The sequence below is a fragment of the Convolutriloba macropyga genome, chromosome 6, assembly GCF_964194025.1.
Source record: "Convolutriloba macropyga chromosome 6, txConMacr16.3, whole genome shotgun sequence".
Classification (NCBI taxonomy): domain Eukaryota; kingdom Metazoa; phylum Xenacoelomorpha; order Acoela; family Convolutidae; genus Convolutriloba; species Convolutriloba macropyga.
In genome coordinates, this window is record NC_134473.1 from 58737659 (window position 1) to 58758888 (window position 21230).

The following is a 21230-nucleotide window of genomic DNA, read 5'->3' on the forward strand; positions in this document are numbered from 1 at the left end:
CGCTGCAAATATGTATGGAAATGGGTGATGAAGATTAGAAAACTTGTGCTGCTCCCCTTAAAAAAAAGGATGAAACTCTAGCGCGACTTAAATGCGAGTTCAACTTCTTTGATAAAGAAATGGCTGGATTTTTCAGATAGCGTTATGATTGTTCCATTGATCTGATCGTATTTTGCACGAGTGTCTAAATGTCTGGTCTTGGGTTTTGGAATGAGAGGTTTTGGCTACCCAACAACATTACATGGGCAGACCTGCGTGATACATCGCTAGGTAATGCATCATATTGTTTATTTTGTAAAGGAATGCCATGCAACCTAATCGACTGAAATCGTTCAGCGCTGTGTTTTTATTACGACTCGAAGAGGAGTATTGGAGAAGTCCTTTTTTAAAAATCAATTTTATTGGAGTGAATTTTGAAGCAGGAAATGAAACACGTGAAAAAATTTGGATTTTGTTGCTGAACAAAATGAAAAGTGGGGCGTTAAGAGAGTGGTTTTTTTGTTCATATCGCTGTCTTCTAGAGAGCGAGAATTTGAGGTGTGAAAAAAATTCTGTAAGCGAGCGAAAGTTTTTGTTCGTGCGGCATTTTAAAGCAGTTTTTTTCATTTTTTTGGTTAAGATGTTTGGTTATGATTTTGTTTTAATTTTAGGCTGGTTTTGGTAGTGGTTTGAAGGTTTCTGGAAATTAATATGAATTTTATGCTAATTCGGAGATTTTTCATGTATTTTGAGCTGATTTTTAGGCTGATTTTTGCGATTTTTGGACGATTATGGTTTTAATGCCTCAAATGGGTATTGAAAAGACCCCTATTACTTGAGCAATTTTTAGATTACAAGTGGCTGTAGTTTTGTGGATATGAAGCATTTTTTGTTGAGAAATATGACGAAAAATGGCGAAAATTGAAACTATTTTTCCTTATCTTTTTACTTTTCTTTAATTTTTCTTTACTTTTCTTTTCTGTTTTTCAGACAGGTTTCATATCGTATAATGACTTGCCTATTGTTTTGCGAGCATGTGGATACCCTATTGGCTGAAAGCAATTTTTGTTTGGGTTTATGTGCTTTTGTAATATTAATTTATCAACTTTTTCCAGTTTTTTAAACCAAGCTGTTTGTATTATTTTTTCATTATTTGGCTTCAAGTATCAGATTTTTTATCATGATTTCACAGGTTTTTGTTTTTTGTCTTTTTTTGTTTTATGGTTTTGCTTCAGGATAGTCATTTAATTAGTAGAGGCACGTTTTTTCTGATGAGTAATTGGATGGCGTTTAAGTGGATTTCTAGTTCGAGTCGTTTCCGGAATTCTTCCGCCTATGTTTTTTTAAGATCTGTTCACATTTTTCGTGTTTTTTTTTCACGTCAGTGAGATGTCAAACTAGTGGTGATTTTGGTCACACTGAAACGGTAGGGAGCGAAAAAATGAGTAGGTTCGAGGCGGGAATTTTTTCAATTTACCTTTAAAGTGGAGTGAGAAATTGGTGTTTGAACAATTCGGCGGTTCTTGAGATACAATTTTTAGGTGTGTCAATTTGACTTCTGTTTTCGGAATTTCCTCTCATTTAGTGCTTTTAAGGCGGTAAATATGTGTTCTAATTATGCCTCTTCGCCTTTTCTGGAATTCATTATGGGTCAGTTAAAACTTTTTATGGCTTTGCCACTACTTGTCATAAAATATTAGTGAGTTTTAGATTTTTCTCCTGTTTAAAATATTCTGTTTTAGATTTTGAGTTTTCTGTTGTCTTAAATTGTCTGTTGTCTTATCACCCAGTATCATCAATGACAGGTCTGATTGGTTGCTACTGACGTAAAAAAACGTACTTAATGGCCCGAGTTAATAGCTAGTGGTTTTCATTTGACGCAAGTTTTTCTCAAAATTTATTATTTATTATTGACAGGTCTTGTTGTTTGCTGAAAAGGCTTCAGTTCAAGCAAGTGATTTCAGTTAATAGCTATTGCTTTTTTGTACTTGTTCGTTCTTAAAGAAATCTTAGGGATTTTTTGCCAGTATTCGTTGTACTTATTGTTGTCTTATCACCTAATCTCATTGATGATAGGTCTCAACGGTGGTCACTGAGGACTCAGTTAATTGATGTAATTGTATCTTTCAGTAGCTGTTGCGTTCTGTGGCTTTTGTACTAAGTGTTTTCAAAAAGTTTCAGCGAGTTTTTTTTTTATTTTGGTTATTTTTGTCTTATCGTACAAGGTTTTTAGTGAGAGGACTCATCGACATTTAATGACAAGTTGCTAGTGAGAAATAGAGGAATATGGCTGGCAGTTTCTGTCAATAGCAGTTGGTTTTCTGATGTTGACCCTGTTTTTTCAAATAATAAAATTTGAATTTTCGGTCATGCTTGTTTTTTTATTGCTTAGTGTCATTAGTGACAGCTCTCATTTGCCTCATAAAGCGGATTAAATGATTTTCGGGTCGTAATTTAATACGATTTTTTTAATTGTTTTTCAGGTCTTGTCGTTCTATGTTTTTTCAATTCGTCTCCATCGTTGATTCTTACGACCTGACTTCTTGGATTTGACTTCTTCAATGACTTTGCTTTGCAGTTAGAATTTGTGTGCGTGACTTCATTTCTGCTTTTAGGTCATCTGCATAACTTACCTCACTCAAAAAAATGATTCTGAATTCACTTATGGAACTTTAAATTTTATGAACATTTTAGTTAAGGATCAATAGTGTGCATCTAAGTAGTGCCAAACTTATATGCCCTTATTCTTGTGTATTAGTCTTGAGTTTTTGATTTTAAATATCAATTTTGAAAAGCTCTTTCAGGTCTTTTTGTTTATGGAGCGTAGGTGTCATAAAAATGAAAGTCCGAATCTAACCCAAAAAGTCTTGTGGTCTATTAAAGGACTGGTGGTCGATCTGTATCTTTTTTAGTTGTTTCAATTCATGAAAGGCCACAGGCGTCTATCGCGGATATTTTGGGCAATCTGCCGGCTATGATATTTTAAAGGACTGCCATGCAAGCTAATCGACTGAAATCGTTCAGAGCTTTCATTAATTGGAATACAATCCAAAATCGATGTCGAAGAGTTAGATCAGGGTAATTATTTGCAAAGTTCAAAGTTACTAATCTGTTTTTTCTTTGATTGACAGAAAAATGTAGGTTTAATTGCGCTCAACAGTTGTTTGTAGCAATTACATTAGAACTGTGGTATTTTTAAATGAAATCTTTTAGAACTTTTGCGTCTGACATTTTTTCTCTGAATGTTTGGCTTTTCGTTCTCAAAAACAGGATAAATAAGTGCCTGAGTAGTTCTCTTGAGCCGTACGCCTTATGAGTTTCTAAGTTGACGATTCATCAAAGCTGTTGAGACGCCATGGCTTGATGGCTGTTTTTAATAGCTGTCAAACGAAGTTTTTTGCTCTCAAACGTTTAGCAATTATATCAGTCCTGTGGTCTTTTTGTTTTGACTCCCCACTTCACCACCGTCAATTAAGCTAAAGCTAGCCTCCCTAAATCGTGCCCAAAGTCTGTCGAAGCCAACTGCTCGCCAGTCGTTTGAGTGCAATTTGCCCGACGTTAGTCGGTTATGTTTAGAAATTGACCCCCCCCCCCCCCCCACCCTGTCCACCCTACTCCATCTCATTCAGCTCTTAACCCAGCACGACCGGCTGAATTAAGTAGCGTTTTAAAATGAACTAGATGAGTTCATGTTCAATTTGTCCTTAAGCAAATAATTCGTCGTTAAATTCCTTTCATGAATGGAAACGGTACAGTAAGATATTAGCTTTGCTGCAAAAATTTTGGTGAAACAGCGAACAATTTTTAGCGGAGATCTCTTTTTACATTTTTATTAATAGCCGCACAGCGATAGCTGGGGCTATTATTGGCCTTCTCTTGGTTTTTACAATTCAAAGAATTTGAATTGTATTGTGGCGCTGTCTTTTTTTATAAGATCTGTTCACACATTTTCATGATTTTTGAAGTCAAATTGGAGTAGTGATTTTGGTCACGCCGAAACAGGAAATGGAGCGAAAAAGCGAGTGGTTTTGCGGCGTGATTTTTTTTGCTCTAAATTTAAAGTAGATTGAGAAAACGGTGTTTGAACAAAAATTCGGTTTCTCGGTAGTGGTTTTTTGTTCACATGCCGCAATTTCACTCTGATTTTTACTGTTTTTTCGATTTTTTGGATCGGGTTTTTTTTTCTAAATGGTTTTCGCAATCAATTCACCGCTCATTCTAGGCCTAGGTTTTTGTATGAATTAAATTTTCATTTCTCGCTAGTGGTTTTTTTGTTCACATGCGGCACTTTGATATTGGTTTTCTGTTTTTTTCTCATTTTTTGTTCTGATTTTTTAAAAAAAATTGTTTTCTCAATTCACTCATAGTCTATTCTAGGTCTAGTTTTTTCTGTTTAATCAATGAAAATTCTTTGAATTGTACGTCAGGACTTGTCCTGCTATGTTTTTTTATTTCGTCGTAGCGATTTTTGTTACGACCATATGACGTCACAACCACTTCAAATCTGCTTATTGTTCATTCGTTCATGCAATTTCAACTGAAGTGCGTGTATGACGTCATTTTTCGCTCTTAGTGGAGCGATTTTTTTGTTCCTTCGCTTGATTAAATTTTTGGTCACACTTGACTTACCTCGCTCTCAAAAATGACTTCCTCACTTTGAAATTGACTTTTATTTACTTTAATTTAAAGAGATAAGGTCAAATGGGTGTGTGTCACTCTAAATGAAGGTTATTTGAGAGCAGCTAATAGAGGCAGCAAAAACTTATACAGATTTTTAATGAAAGTATAACATATCAGCCTTCAATGAAAAGACGATTTTTTTTGGTCTGTATCTTTTTTGTTTTTTGGAGAATGCAGATCTACGAAGCTATTGCGGCTATTTTTGCAATCTGCCAGCTATGTTCCTATTTTGGTAGAAGTCATTCACTTGGCTGGTATATCATTGAGAACGATGTGCGTTTTTTCCAATTCCCAATATTAATTGATTTTGTGGTTGTCCGATTCTTCTTTGACAATTAATTTTATAATATTTCAATGGGTTTTGTGTTTAAGAAATCTAATGCTAAGTTGTTTGAAGTGTGGACTTCAATTTTTTAAGCTAAACTATCTCAGAAGAAGCCAAACGTTGAGAAGTGGTATAATCTCATCCGGAAGTGGTATAATATGATAAGTACTTTCATTAGTTTTCATACTTTTAGTTCTTGCTAATAAATACCAACGCGCATTATTTTGTTACCTTTACAGCATTTGATCCGTTTTAAATATTAGATTTGTAGCACATTGATTTTGTGCTGCATGTTTTTTATTCTTATTTGGTTATTTTTAAAAGGCTTCAAAGTGTTTTATTCTATGAAAATTTTACAATCGAACTGGATTTCATTTTTTGGGGGGAAAACATTTTCTATTTGGTGCTTGAATTTCTAAAAAATGGTGTCTTTTTTTCAGGTAGCAAGTAGTGTGTTGTCTCTATTTTTTATTGTTTTTTTCTACATGATACATTTTTAGAAAATAATAATGTTTGATAAATAAATTTCTGACATGTAACTTTAACCAAGTGGTTAGTTTAATTTACATGTTTCAGATTTATAAAAAATATATATTTTGCTGTCAATTGCTCTCAGACAAAATTTAAAGCTCTTTTTTGGCTGAAGTTGGCGCAAACAAGTTATTAGCCAGGTTGTCTTAGTATATCAAGAAGCGATCAAGCTGCACTGAGTACTATAGAGTTACAAATTAGACGGCTCTGGTATCAAAAACATTAATGTGAAAAAACTGAACTGAACTGGAAACTACGAGAATAAAAAATTTAAGCACTGCATTTGTGAACTGTTCAAATGAAAGAATTGAAGTGCCACCGAATAACTGTGAATTTGTTTGCCTTGATTGTCTATTAGCAGAGAAAGAAATGTAAATCATCCGTTAAAAACGTAGAAGATAAAAATAGTTATCAAAGTTAGATCTTAGGAGCAGAAATATGAAAAATGTTGAATGTCAAATTAAAGTTTTCCATTTTTCATAGCGGCCCTCAGTTTGTCAGCAGGCTATCATTGCGCTCCTTTTTTTACAATCCAAAATATTTGGATTGCATTGGTGTGCTGTTTTTTTAAGACCTGTTCAAACTTTTTTTTTGGTTTTTTCACGTTAGTGAGAAGTCAAATTAGAGTGGTGATTTTAATCACATAGGCGTGGTAAAGGGAGCGAGAAAGTGAGCAGGTTTTACGCGTGATTTTTTCCATGTACATTTAAAGTTGAGTGTGGAGTTGGTATTTAAGCAAGTTTTAGGTTTTTGAATGCGTTTTTTTTCACATGTGGCAATTTGACTTCTGTTTTCAGTGTTTCTTTTGACTGCTATTAATGTGATACATATGTTCTCTAATGGTGCCTGTTTGCAGTTAATTGAACTCATCGACGGGCAGCTGATGCTTTTTTACTTTAACATTCTTTGTCATGAAGCATTATTTAAATTTGATTGGTTGCTAATGAGGCATAAATGAAACAAAGTTTTTGAGTTTGACTTTTCACTCTGTGTTCTCAAAGTATTTTCACGATTTTTTGAGTTTTGAGAGTTTTTGTTGTGGTTTTTGTGGTTGCAAAAATGCTCAATGTAATCGAGTTAATCTTTTCAGTTTTCAGCTGTTTTTCCTTGACTTATAGGCTTTTCGTTTTCAAAAAGTTTGCTGAATTTTTGATTTTTTTTGTATTTGTACTTATTACTGTTTTATTACTTAATCTCATTAATGGCATATTTCATCGTTTGCTAATGAGTACAAGGTGAGTCTAATTAATTGCTTAGGTTCAGAGCAATCGTTTTAGGACTTCGACGCCTGTTTTTGAAATAATTAAATTTGATTTTGTCTTGAGTGTTTTTGTTGTTTTTTTCACTTTTTGAATGGCTTATTTGAGTTTTCGAACCTTGCGTTCATTTGTAGTTGTATTGTGCTTTTTTCATCCATTAGAACTGCTGAAAAGACTATATAACTTTTTAGCTTCTAAAGTATTATGTTGTGTTATGACGAAGAATTTTGGATCGTATTTATGAGGTCCTCTGAACTCATTGATTTTAAACTGAAGTGCGCGTGTGACGTCATTTCGCAATCTTATTGAAGCGAGTTTTTTTGTTCATTCGCGTCATTACGTTTTTGGTCACACGTGACTTACCTCACTCTCAAAAATGACTTTCTCACTTAGAAATTGACTTTTCTTTACTTGGATTCAAATAGATAAGGCCAAGTCAATGTGTGCCACTCTAAATAAAGGTTATTTGAGAGCAGCTAATAGAGGCAGCAATAACTTATACGGATTCTTAATGAAAATATCTCATCTTTTATTGAAAAGAAATTTTTTGGGTCTGTCTTTTCACTGTTTCATAAGGTTAGTTAATTACTTAAGCAGTTTTTCAGCTTTGTAACCCCTTTCAAGGCGCGTTTCTGCTTGCTACATTTTTTGTTAGAGTTTTACTTGCCATAAGGGATTATTTTTCATCCTTTTCAATCAATCCATTCACTTGAGAGGTCAATTTTCTGAAGTCAACTGTGCACATAACAGTTCAAAGTAATCCGTATTTCTGTTAACTGTTTTATAACTGATTTATCTTTTTTTCTTGTTTTTAGCTTTCTAAGTATGAAAAGATATAGACTGGTAATTGTCTGCTAAGCCTAAAGGCTTTTCGTTTTCTAATTTCTACTGAATACTACAACCACAACCATTTTTATCTCCAATTTCCTTGCTTTGCCCCGCAATTAAGCTGGAAAACTGTAACATACTTCCTTCATCTAATATGTTGCTGCATTAATGCTTGCGCCTCTTCGTTTTTTTGACAAATACATACAAGCAAAAGAGTGCTATTGTGGCATGTAACGTATATTCCTTCCTAATTGAGGATGTGCCATTTCTCTTTCCGTATTTAGGCGGAAAAGATGTGTCGATTATCCTAAAATTGATATAAGGGTAGCTTTTGAAAAATAGGATGGCCATTTTAGGATTAGTTTAGGCCATTTATGAAAGTAAATTATTCGGGATTGAGTGAGAGTCCGATTTAGGAAAAATGTATCAAATTTGTTGCATAGGAAATCGGAATGAGAAAATGTGTTCAAAGGATGCTGTACTTATACATCGTATGAGCTGCTGCTCTTTTTCGCGAGTTTATGATTTATTTCAAGAAAGTTATGATAGCTTCTGAAATTCTCTGATAAAATATAAAGATGATTTTGAAAATGAATTGGTGCAGTTAATGAAAGGCTTCTGATGCTACGTGATTGTTCTGCTTGAAGTTTTCTGGGTATTACCCACCGCGCCCCGCCCCCATCGCTTGATCCCCCCTTCCATTCGTTGCTACCCACCCCCAATCCCCCCCATTGCTAGCATCTCTGAGCCACAGCGGGGTACTATACTAGCGAAGGCAACTGTTCGGTGGTCTTTTGAGAGCAATTCGACCGACGTTGATCGATTTTATTTCATGCTTTTGCTGTTCTTTAGGTCTTTAATGAAATTGTTCTCAAATCTAATCTGTTCAGATTTCAGAGAGGTCTTGTACTATCAAGAGTTTTGCGCATATTTTTGTAACGGGATATATGTATGTTATAATGTCATTACGTATTGTTATGTATTATATAGGGAAAGCTTATTAATTGCCCTCGAATGAGAAATATTGTATTTTTTTTATGCAAATTTTTTGCTTGACCGTGTTGTGCTTTTCTGCTAGAATAATCTTTGAATTCTCAAGTGACTTTTTCACGCACTTCTTGATTTTTGAATGATTTCAATTGCTCTCATACCGAAATAAAGTGTTGCTCAAACAAAACCGATTCTTAGAGACACGATGACTATGCCCTGATATCCGAGTGGTTAGTATCTCGTCGTGGTGACGGAATCGGACTCAGGAGGTCGAGGTTTGAATCCTACCATCGGCTGATGTTTTTGTACCCATAAAGAAAAATTATCTAGGCTACAGTCCCTGAAATAATTTGCGCCGCCTGTCATTCGAGAGCAGTTTTTCGACGTTCGTCGGTTTGTTTTAAACACTAAGAACTCAAACTGTGTTTTTTTACGTGGATTACACAAATAAGTATTTTTGAGGCTTGCGCGTTGGTTATTTTTTATATTTAGATGTCAGCGGTTCAATTTTCAGGACATAAACTTAAAAATTGAAACATTTTGTAATTTTTGCTCGTTTTTTTAAAAAAATTTTTTGACTCTGTCTCATCTTCGTCCAGCCAGATTCTGTATTTATAAATCATACATGCAAATTGGCGGCATGCTTTGGCAACGAGAATTTGGGTCTGAACTCTTGTTTAGGCCAATTTATGATGATTTCTCCGTTTTTTTTTCAAATTTTTAATTTAATTTTGTCTTAAGCCTCCTTGTAGCTTGTAGATATTTTCTTTTTTTAATAATAGTGTTACAATATTGAAATCCATGAGAAAAACTGCACGAACTTTCAGCACATTTTTTTCGAGTATATATATATCTGCTAGAGTTTTGTTTTTTGCCGGTCTCTGCCTGGCTTTTACATGTCAAGCCATATTTCTCATAGATACTGAGTTTCTGGTATCCTTTTGCATTGATGGTATTCAAATCTAGCTATTCAATGGTATTCAATACCTTGCGGTCAAAAGTAAAGTATCTACAATTAAATGCTTATATTTGTTCTCTAAAATAGGGGTCCAATTAGACAACTGGACAGGTCGACTTTTTAGGACAGGTCGAGGTCTTCATTCAATTATTTAGATTTAGATTGTATTCCAGGACTTGTCCTGCTGTTTTTTAATTCATTTTACTTTTCGATCAGGTTCTTCGTTTTCGATTGGTCAAGATTTACGCATTTGTCTCCTGACTTCCCTCTTTCACTGACTTCCTTTTTCTCCCTTCTTCAGTTTTCTTGACGTATCGCTCTTGTTGTTTTGCTTATAATTTGTTAAGTCAGGAATTCAAGAGAATTGGTATCCCACGGATAGTTGAAAATATTTTTTCAAAGTCACAATTTGTAGAAATTTTCTAGAGAAAAATTATCAGATGTCCTTTTTAATTAGACTGTTTTAATTTTTTTTTCAAATAGTATAAGTAAATACTGTATGTGATTAGATAGTCGCCAGTCGCATCACAAAGTTCGCTTCCAGTCGATAATGTAGTCGATTTTATGCTGTTTTTTGTCGGAGTAAAAGGATTAAATTTTATCGGATTTGTTTTTATCTTTCTTGCTTTCTATTGACATTTAATTATTTATTTTTAGCTTTTTTTATGCTTCATTGGATCAACTCACGGGATTGAAGACGAGCTATTTTGAAGTTCAATTCATCAGGCGTTTAATTATTCGGTCATATTCATGTGCAAGTGAAATGATTTTGCCGCTGCTCTTTCGTTCATTTGATTTTGATCAAGTTGTAATGTTAATTGCTCTTCAAAGAAGTTTTTAGCATTACTTTAAGTCCTATAGTATTTTTTGTGATTTTTGCCTGACTGAGGGTTCGTGTGTTAACTCTTCATCCGCAAAAACTGGATAAACGGGTAAAGCTAGGAGGAATTTAAGGGACTGAATAGCTCTCATAGAAGCTCATTAGTTTCATGTAAGCGATTCACCGAAACTGTTTTGAGGAGACATAAATGCATGGCGTAATTGGGGGTTCTTAGTTTTAGAAATGTTTAAAGTTTGACCCCTCACTCCCTCAGGCACTCCTCCAACTGTCGATTTGGACTGACTCCCCTACCGTCCACCACTCCCAACTCTACCCACTGTTACCTGCACCCCTTGATCTCCCCACACACACCGCTCATTTTCTGTATATTGATCTGGTCTATTGTCCCTGTTTCGTTTCGAGAAGTCTAGCGATATTTAGCAATTATTTTCGCCGCATATTTTATGCAGACTTTTTCCTTGAACGTTTTTTTTCTAGAATGTTCTTTCGCTCGAGCGATTCAATTTTTAGTGTACTTTTTCTATGTTGAATTCTTGCGTTTTGCGTGAGCTGAATTTTACTATTTACCCTCATTCTCAACGTAATTATTCAACCTGGCTGAGGTTTGATCAATCGGGGTTCGTAGATGTGATGTCTCATGACAGCGAACAGTTTTCGAGTAGGCTTTTTTGTTGACATTTAGGAGAGGTCGGGTGGACAGACGGGCGGACCGATGGAATATTGTCTCTCAATTGGTTGCAATAAATATCGCCACTGTGATGACGAAATGTATGATTTACTTGAGTCCCTGATATGTCGGGCTTGCTTACGACATTTTTCGTCTTTATCATTCAGAGCAACGCGGCAAATACTTTTCGAGATTTTAGACATTGTTTGTTTGGTCAAAGGTGCAGTTGAAAAGGTGCCGGCGTGAACCATGCTCCTGAATGAGATAGGGATAGCGGTGAAACCTTTTCTGTGATGAAAATCCAAATGTCAAGAAGAATGGTAACAGCCGTCTTATTAGGTTTCTTGAATTTTGTTGATTATGGTTTGAAAGAGCGAACCCGCTCAGTTCATCAATCATGCGTGCAAATTTGCTTTAATGCGTTGGATATCCCCTAATATGATCCACCAATGTTTGCCACCAATTTATCACATCTACATGTCTAATGCTCGATCGACTATGACCACCAAATTCTGCAGTTTACGAATGGGAATACATGCTTAATACCAAGCTTTGTTAGTTTAAATGGATCCCAGATTGCTCCCAAAAGTTGATCTTTGCATAAAGTCAACATATTTTGTTTGATCATGGTCAGCAAAAGGTAGAACTTTTTAAGAACCCCAAAGCAACAAAGGGCATCATTATAATTGTGAAACCGGTAGTTTTTGGTCTTTCACGGCTTGATTTCCTTAAGGGCTATTGATTTCTTTTTGTGTTTTCTCCTTATCCTCGTTCAAAAGTTTTCCGCGTCTTTCTAGTTTGATATTGCAACTTAGCAAAAGCTTGCTACGCTATTGCGCCGACTAGATTTTGCTGTATAAGTTCCTCTAGTTGTTCGCCCATTTCATATACATTAAAGCTTAAAATTTTTGCAAAATTTATACAGAAACTGCGTGCACCTAATCGAGTTTTCAAACGCACGCTGACGCACGCCTCTCCTAAATTAGTAACTGTTGTATCAATCTTTTGTTAGTTTGAATGCTATGTTTTATTGCAGACAAGTATCCTCAAATAGAGGATTTGGCCATGGTCATTCCTCTGGCGCTTGTTCTCTGTGGAATCCGAGTGTTGTTCGAGAGACTGGTGGCACAGCCAATTGGAACCTGCATTGGAATCTGCCCCCGCGGAGCCAGGAAACCCTACCCCAATGCCATTCTGGAAAGAGTCTTCCTAACTATTACCCAGCGACCAGATGAAAAGCGACTCAAGGTAAAGTTGCGCTTTATTTTTGTATCAGAAGAGTTTTTGAGCAGTTTTATGTGTCCAGATGGTATGTTTACTATTGTCCAGTATCATTGTTTAAAATGTGGGAACAGAATTCGGATTATAAGGTGCGCAATTGATGTGACTTCATGGTAAAATTGTTAAAACCTTAGGCCGCCAGTTAATGTAAGAATAAAAAAAACACTGAATTCCGATCCACATCAACGAGTACAATTGATATTAGTCCGGCAGTGTAATTATTTAAATGGATTTATTATTTCCATATTATAACAGAAAACTTGAGTTAAATTCAAATTATGTCGCATATCTCACAATAAAAATTAATTAAGTTTATAAAGTCAACCCAACCAGTAAATAGTAGTTCTAATTCATTTTCCAAATTTAAAGTCACGCCATGTTGAACAAGTAACTTTCCACAAAAAGGGTTCCTTTTGTAAGCTGAGGAGAAGAAAGTTCTAAGTTGCTTGGGGAAACTTTTTTTGTCTTGTTTGATTTTAATTTCGCTCGGTAGTTCATTCCAATCTAGTATCGCTAATCTAACAAACGAGTTTTGCCTTTTGATAGAGAAAAATTTTTGGTCCCAGAACAATTTTTTTGTCCTTATAGACTCATGAAGATTCCAGGTGATTAAAGGACGTCCCGATGTTGGTGAAAAAGCAGATCGTAACTGTTTTTTATTTTCCAAAAGTATTGTAATCTTTTTGTTTTTAAAAAGAGTTTTACGGGTAGTATATTCCGACTGCATTTAATATCTTGAACAGATTCAAATTTCTGTCTAAAAAAGGTTGCCCGTAATGACCAGTTAAGCTGTTTAAATGACCAGTTAAGCTGTTTAAATGACCAGTTAAGCTGTTTATGACCAGTTAAGCTGTCAAAACCCCGAATAAATTAGGGGTTTAGAAATTCTCTTGGTGCTAGGAAAGCGTGCGCTCCTAAAATTTTTCGGTCTATTCAACTTTTTTCGGGAGTTATACTTGTACAACTATGCTTTCAAAATTTAAGCTGTTACACAGCCAATTTAAGCTTTGAGGCATTCAACCGCAAATAATAAGAAGTATAACTCTTTAAAATTTAAAAAGTCATGATTATCATGTCTAGCTTGTGGTGAACTTTACAATTGCTAGATCCTCTGATGCTACTTCATTTTACTTGTCATGGGTATCTCAGAATAACTAACATAGGATCTAAGTGTGCAAAGAAGTGGAAGCAATTTTAAAATTTGGGTCCTCAAGTTTGAGTCTACTGTGTTTTGACGTATCATTTGATTAATAAAGTTGTTTGAGAGCAGTTTTTATCTTTTAAACGGCCGAAGGTCATGTCTGAAATGTAATCTAACGGTATCTTGACTTTTTAGGGCCTTGAAAAACAATTGGATTGTTGGAATCAGTATCGAATTAAGCAATGGTTTGCTTTGCGCCGAGCACAGCTGCGACCCTCAAAAATGTCCAAGTTCAAAGAAAGTCTGTTCAAACTCATGTACTACACGGGCATTGTTGGGTACGGGCTTTATGTCTTCTCCGAGGAGGAATTCTTCTATGACTTGGCCAAATGTTGGAAAAACTACCCTTTTCAACCTCTGAATGGCAGCATACAGAACTACTACACAATCCAGTTATCGTTTTACGTGTCGCTCGTTGTGGCACAGATGATAGTGGTTAGGAGAAAAGCGTTCAGGCATTTACTAATGCACCATTTGATAACGATTGTCTTAATGGTGTTGTCTTACGTGGACAACTTTATCAGGATAGGATGTATCATTCTGATTGCACATGATATTGCGGATGTGTGGCTAGAAACAGTGAAGCTGCTCAATTACACTAAGTGTGGTCGCCTCACCCATGTTGTATTCACCATATTTGCAGCTTACTTCATTGCCACCAGGTTAGAGAATAATCGCAAGTATATTGTACCTCGAACATCTACATTCAGGAGATACAAACAAATTCCCATTCTAGAAATTCTCTTAACTTTTCGTCAATGTGTCCCTGTTTATTATAAAACCCAATGTTCCAATAGTTTGTCAGTACATGACAAAATAATGTGTTGACTTTATATTGTACGGTTCATAATGTTAAATACTGAGTTTTTATCATGAAGCTGGAGAAGGATGAACGGAAACGATTTGTTTTGCTCCGGTAGCTATAAAGATGTGATCAAGGAAAAAAATACAATTTTATAGATAAGATGTCCAAGTGTGATGTAAGATATGCGGTTGTGATTGGTTGAAAATGAAAATGGTTGTCAGAAAAGACGCATTGGTTCTTGATGCAAAACTTTAAAAAGTACCGAGTTAGGGCATTAGGAGTTATACGAGTTAGGGCAAAGTTTGCCGAGGACCAACTTATGAGATGAAACTTTTGATCAGAATTTGTTCAAATGTCTAATATTGTATGTTTTGTGTTGTACAGGCTGATCTACTTTCCTCTGTGGATAATTAACTCTACGCTGGTGCAGTCACTCTGGCTGCCCAATCTGGGTTTCTTTCCTGCCTACGTCATCTTCAACGCCCTTCTCCTCTCCCTGCTGGCGCTGCACGTGTACTGGGCCATCGTATACTTCAGAATTGGTTTGGACATGCTCTACGCCACAATGCAAACACAGCAGCATGCCACCAACACTAAACAGCAGGTGCGTTATTGTCGGGCTCCTCATCGAAAAATTTAACCTGTTTTCGAGGAAATATCTGTGGCCGGAATAAAGACCCTCATGGAAAATATGAGCCCAATGTGATTAGATTCTTAAGTTTGGTATTGTTTTTTAATAGCCGCGAAGCGATAGCGACTATTATTGGTGACATGGTGGTTTTTTTACAATCCATGAATTGGATTGGATTGGTGCTCTGTCTTTTATTTTTGTAAGATATTTTTACACCTTTTATTTAATGACTTTGAGCTTTCAAAACGGGATAAACAGGTAAAGCTCAGCGGGCATCAAGTTTCATTAGAGGCCTTTAGCCGCGTTTAATAGTCCTTCAAGTACATAGAGTGGTGAAACTACTGGGAAGGCCGTAATTCAAGGTTAAAAGATCGTTTTTAGAAGTTTTTGAAACCTGAATGTTGCAATTTTTTGCACTTTTTCGTAATTTTTCTAATTTTTTTGCTAGACCAATCTAAAATTGAGGTTTTTCAAAGTTGATAAAGGTCTTTTGCGAGACGGTATTACTTTTTATGACATTTTTTAGGAGCGTTTTTTGGTACTTTAAACATAAACACGTAAATTTATACGAATATTTAAAATTTTTTTCAAGTTTTTTTGAAAAGATTTTTTACGATTTTTTTTATCTATATTAAAAATTTCTGAAAATTTAGTTTTTTTTCCTCAGTGGCCAGAGAAATTTTTATAGGGTTTGCAAGTAGGTTACTGCATAGCTTCTAGTAGCAATCAAAATCGTTTTTTTTTGAATATCAGTGATTTTAGCAGGTTCAAACATGCAATTTTTCAAGTTTTTTCTGAAAATGTTTGAAGTTTTTTCCTGCACCTGCGGCCCAGGAACCTCTTATAGGGTTTGATAGTAAGTTACTGCATAGTTTCTTGAAGTAAAGGAATGGTTATCAACTTTTTAATAACACAAGTTTTAACAATTTTTGATAAATTTTAAATTTTTTTCAACGTGGCGGGAAATTTTTATCATGTTCCAAGTTTATGGATCTTCATGGGCGATTGAAATTATTTAAGGCTTACAATAGGGATACTGGATAGTCTCTGGAGGCAATGAAAGGGTTCTGTCGATATTAAGTTCACAAATTGGGGCAAGATTTTTGTTAAAATTTTTTTGTTTTGTCATTTTTTGAGTAACGATCTTTACTGGCCCACGAAACTTTTAAGTCCGGCAGACGTGTTACATGATAGAATTCCAGAGACACAACAATGGTTTTGATGATTTTTTCCAGCGAAATCTGGAAATTTTCTTTAAATTTTGCGCTTCTCAGTTTTTTTGAAGCATTTGTCAGAATTTATCTACCTTTTGTGGCAAATTAATCTCTTTCAAAGCTTGTGCGTGTGTTATTGAGTATATTGAATTGCGTCAAATATGGCCTTCAGATTAAAAGCTTCAAGAGTTTTAGCGATATTTTTTTATTTGTTTAGTTTGTTTGATACTTTCTCAATTTTTGAGATTTTGTGTCTTTGGCTTGGATTGTTCAATTGATCTGTTGGTCAAATACATTAAGCTTGTTTTTCATTCAATTCCTTGGAATGCATTTCAATACTTCTCATGCTATGCTTTTTTAATTCATCGTCTCCATCGATGATTCTTACGACCTCACTTCTTGGAATTGACTTTTTCAATGACTTAGTGACTTCTAATGCTCTGCGGTTAAAATTTGTGTTCATGACATCATTTCTGCTTTTAGGGTCTATGGCATGACTTACATCACTCAAAAATTTGACTTCGGAGCTCACTTATGTAACTTAAATTTATTAAAATTTTTCTAGCCAAAGATTAATAGTGTTCATCTAAGTACTGTCAAACTTATATGCCCTAATTCTTGAGTATTAGTCTTGAGTTTTTGATTTCGAGTATCTATTTCGAAAAATCTCTTTGGGTTTTTTCCTTATAGACCGTATGTGTCCTCAAATTGACAAACCGAATCTAACCCAAAAAGTCTAATGGTCTATTAATGGAATGGTGGTCGATCTGTGTATATATTTTTAGTTGTTTCAATTCATGGTAGACCACAAGCGTCTATCGCGGCTGTTGTCCGGCAATCTGTCGGCTATGTTTGTCAAAATTTACTATAGCGGTTAAATTAGCTGTCATTTGTACAGCTGCGAAGCTGTAAGCTTAGCAGAGCTATATTACGGTGCACTTGGTTTTTTTTACAATTCAAAGAATTTGAATTGTAATGGGGCGCTGTCTTCATTACGAATCGAAAAGGAGTATTGGTTTTCTTGAGGTTTTTTTTAACGGAAGTACTATTCGTTCAGACGGCGTTTTGACCTAAAAGCGAAAGAGTAAAATTTCCGTGTGAAGTATTTTTTCTGAGCGAGAGAAGTTTTCTTGATCACGCGCTTCGTTCAGTGAATGACTTTTCGACTTCGACTCAATCCTGCATGTAGATAACTATTTTTAGCCGTTTGTCCAATTGGCGCAGTTTTTTCGCCTATTTTTTAGTGTTTTAAGGAAATAATTTTGAATAGAAGCTGCATTAATGTGAACCCCCTGAAAATGATACCAGTGATTTTGAGGTTCTACTAATGAGTTTTTAATTCTAATTCAGCACATTTCCAATTTTTAATTCCTTTTTGGCTTTTTAAAATTATTTTCTTCATTTTTTTGGGTCGTAAATCAAATTTTTTTTTTGAAAATTTTCAAAAATTACTGCATATGGCAGTTTACCTTTGATATTTCTTGCCTACAATGCCTCTTTATAATGTGAGGTATTTTTGTGTAATAGAATTGTACATATATTTGCCCGGTTTTGGCAGTTTTTTTCTGATTTTTCTCAGTTCTTTGTTTGTTTTTTTTTGGATTTTTTGTTTTTGAATTATTTTTCAGTATTTCAATTTTTATCGTAAGTGCAATTTGAATAAAATTTTGACAATTTGATTGCCAAATTTTTTATTGTTTCCCATCTTTGAACTAAGTTTGTACATTTTATTCTATACAGGAGAATAGCTATATGATTTTATGCAAGGAGATGTGACTATTTTTCTACTTTCTTTTCATTTTGATTTTGTACTTTCAAAAATCAAGAACTAGTTGTTTTTTCAAATGTTGTTGTATTTGTCCTTATTCTCCACATTCTAGCATGTATCAGTCTATCATTTTTCTGAATCCTATAGTTCTAATCCGCTCTGCTTTTATCAGTTGTTAAAAAATTGATTTTAGTCGTTTTCTTGGATTTTTGGTTTTCAATTGATTTCATTTGACAATGCGGCACTGAAAATTTGCTTGAAATTCGGTTTAAGCGTTTTGATTGATAATTACTTCCTAAATTTTTTTTAACTATCTTGCTGACTTTTTGTCTTTTGCGATTTTTTGACACATCATTATTTTATTGATTTTAATGGTGATTGAATTAAAGTTTGATGACTTTAGGCTCTTTTTACTGTACAGGATGCAAGTTTTTTTGCTACAAAGTTATCTCCTGTGCAATTTGACAAAATGAGAATTTTTACACATTTTTCCCCTCATTTTTTCTCTTTCGAAAATGGAGATATTTGTGTGCTCATTGAGGCTTGGCTGATGTTTTGTTTGATAACTTGTTTCCATTGCATGAAGAAGGGTTTGCGTTTGTATGTTTACTTGTACTAGATAGAAGATAAATAGACTTTTCCTTATTTTTCATGTTCATTTTTCTGACTTTGTGTTATTTGACTTCTTACGACTGTTGCTTTTTCTGTTTTGATGCGTTCTGAGATCCTATCTATTTGAATAGGCATTCCATTTTTCAGGTAGATCGAGAAAACGGTGTATGAACAAAAGAGTTTTGTGGCTAGTGTATGTTTGTTCACATGCGGCATTTTCACTTCGATTTTTACTGTTTTTCGTTTTTTGGTTTTCCCAATTCATTCATAGGCCATTGTATGTCTAATTTTTGTTTAATCAATTAAAATTTTTTGAATTGTATGTCAGGACTTGTCCTGCTATGTTTTCTTGTTTCGTCGTCTGACGCTCTTTTGCGTTCACACATCAAAGCTGAAAAAATTTTCTGCATGACTTCTTTCACTAACGGCATTTGCGCGCGTGACGTCATTTCTCACTCTCTTTAGCCAATGTAGCCTAATGAAAAGGTTTCTGCGCTATGAATTTTAGCAAGCTTTAATAGTTTATCGCTAAATGTTTTGTGCATAGCTTTTTGAGCGGCGTCGATAAATTTTTCGACTTATATCTTTATCTGTTTCTATCTCAATAGTACGGTAATACGGCATGCAAGTCTATTCTTTCGTAGCTATTCCGGCAACCTGCTGGTTTTGTTTCAAACTTTTAAATTCGGTTCGGTAAAATCTCAAGAACAAGATTCCTAGGCATTCAAGATACCTACCAGTTCCCAAGATATCTAAGTAATTGGAGATTGTATAAACTGCTTCAAAGGGAATGGTGGCTACGGCTTGCCACCTATTAGAAAAATGTATATACTTATTTATTTATATATATATATAGTCCTTGTTTTTATGCAGTGGAATTTCTGATTTTATGTTTGATCTCGTTAGTTACCTCGTTTGTAAATTAGTTCTTTCGTGGTATTATAGGATGCAAAAAAATTTATTAATTCAGGTGTCAGTGGCGAGCCAAACGGCAGGACTGTCCCTTGCAGCTCCCTCCAACGAGAAATTCGTTTCCACTCTCTACAGTGACTCTGGAATGAGCGAAACAGAACTGAATATGTGCGTGAGTGACTTCAACCCAACATACTGGTTTAGGCTCATGCCTGCCGCAGCCAGCGGAACGGTGTCAGGGAACAGTGCGAATGGAACTACCGCCACGTTGAACGGGATCTTCCCAGGCAATATTAACAACAGTGCTTCTCATATTAACAGCCACAACAGTTCACAAAATAGCAACGGTAGCGGTTCCCTCAGCAGCGGAGACTCAAAAACGCCTAATGGACCTAGTGCCAATAACAACACAATACGTCACAGGAACAACAGTGGCAAGAAATCGGCGGCGAACTCTTCCTTTGCAAATAGTGAGTCGCCCCCTCGTGCAACTGTACAGAATGGAATCCACGTTTCATCCACCATAAATGGACATGTCGTAAAGACGACTTTGTCTATGAATGGGAACCATGTGCCCAATGGTCATACGTGTCACTAGATGACTTGCAATTCATTCACACAATGAGTAACATCAAAGATGGCGAATGTTGGCATTAACAAATTAATATACAATTGAATGCTTTGTAGTGTATTTGGCGTGCTAGTTTATTTCAGTTCGTATATAGTGGTAGATGTATTATTACGTCAAAATTGGCTATTGGAATTAAAAATGGGAATTGGGTAAAGGTGTTGTAGTTTAATTCAAATCTGATTCTGCTGCTAGGGCCGAGATTGGAGCTTAGCTAACGTCTATATGTCTTCAGCTGTTTAATCTGAGATCTTCCCAAGCTTTTGTATAGCTGTATTTCTTCCTTTGGTGTCAATTATTTGTTTGCGCACTTAAATAGTCCATATTACGAGAGCAAGCAAAATTTGTATTGTTATTAATTCATTTCTATTTTTGCAGGTGTTTTGTATTCTTCGAATGTTCGCAGTCTTATGATATGGAATTTGGTATGGAGGGTTTCATGCAAACTTCAGTATGGTAATTTTCCTTCTTTAGGGTCTATTTGGTAGTTTGCTACGTCAAGTGTATCGTACTCTTACTTAGATTATCCAGCACTAAAATTTTAGCGCCGAAAGCATCCCGTATTGAGAACTGATAACGTTTGAAGACAGAATTATTTGCACAGAATTTTGCGAAGATCAGTTTTACGGTGAATCGCCTATGCGAGATGCATTTTTCGTCATAACTTTTTCTGAACAGTTTTATCCAATGTCATTTGAGCAGTTCATATTCCTTTGATTGATAGTTTTAATGTTTCATAAGAAGATAATCATACTAAGTACTACGGCTTTCTGAAGAAAAGTTAAATGTGAGTTGAGAAAAAAATTTACTAGATGTTTAATTAGACTTTTAATTGCTCTCAAATAAAGATTATCTATTACATTAGTCCTGTTGTTCTTTGTTGGTCTCGAAGAGGAGTATTGGTATTCTGCAGGTTTTCGCGATTCGAAGAGCAGCATTTGGTCTGCTACGGGTTTTGTTTTTTAGCTGAAGCACGATTGTTCGTGGCTTCAATTTTGGCTTCTTTGATATCGAACACTGACCTCTATTTTAGAACATTGACTTGTTTTCGAACACTGGATTTTAACAGTAGCTTAGCTACTAATACATAGTATATAGCAACTGCTGGTAATATTTAAGC

The 21230-nt window shown here is 35.1% G+C and overlaps 1 protein-coding gene across 1 annotated transcript; it reads left to right on the plus strand.

The window, feature by feature from the left end:
• The first annotated feature begins 117 nt into the window (after positions 1 to 117).
• Positions 118 to 20669, plus strand: LOC142341801 (ceramide synthase 6-like). The gene is made up of 5 exons (XM_075393042.1): positions 118 to 270; positions 12095 to 12306; positions 13676 to 14202; positions 14730 to 14949; positions 19541 to 20669. Exons 1-5 carry the CDS (start codon positions 189 to 191, stop codon positions 20078 to 20080), a joined length of 1581 nt encoding a protein of 526 aa, XP_075249157.1. The 5' UTR covers positions 118 to 188; the 3' UTR covers positions 20081 to 20669.
• Positions 20670 to 21230: the final 561 nt, after the last annotated feature.

Bases quoted from the DNA above. Each gene is read 5' to 3' on its own strand.
- LOC142341801 (XM_075393042.1), top strand. From the start codon at position 189: ATGTCTGGTCTTGGGTTTTGGAATGAGAGGTTTTGGCTACCCAACAAC. The intron at 271-12,094 runs GTAATGCATCAT...GTTTTATTGCAG, and splicing joins CCTGCGTGATACATCGCTAG to ACAAGTATCCTCAAATAGAG. The intron at 12,307-13,675 runs GTAAAGTTGCGC...TTGACTTTTTAG, and splicing joins CAGATGAAAAGCGACTCAAG to GGCCTTGAAAAACAATTGGA.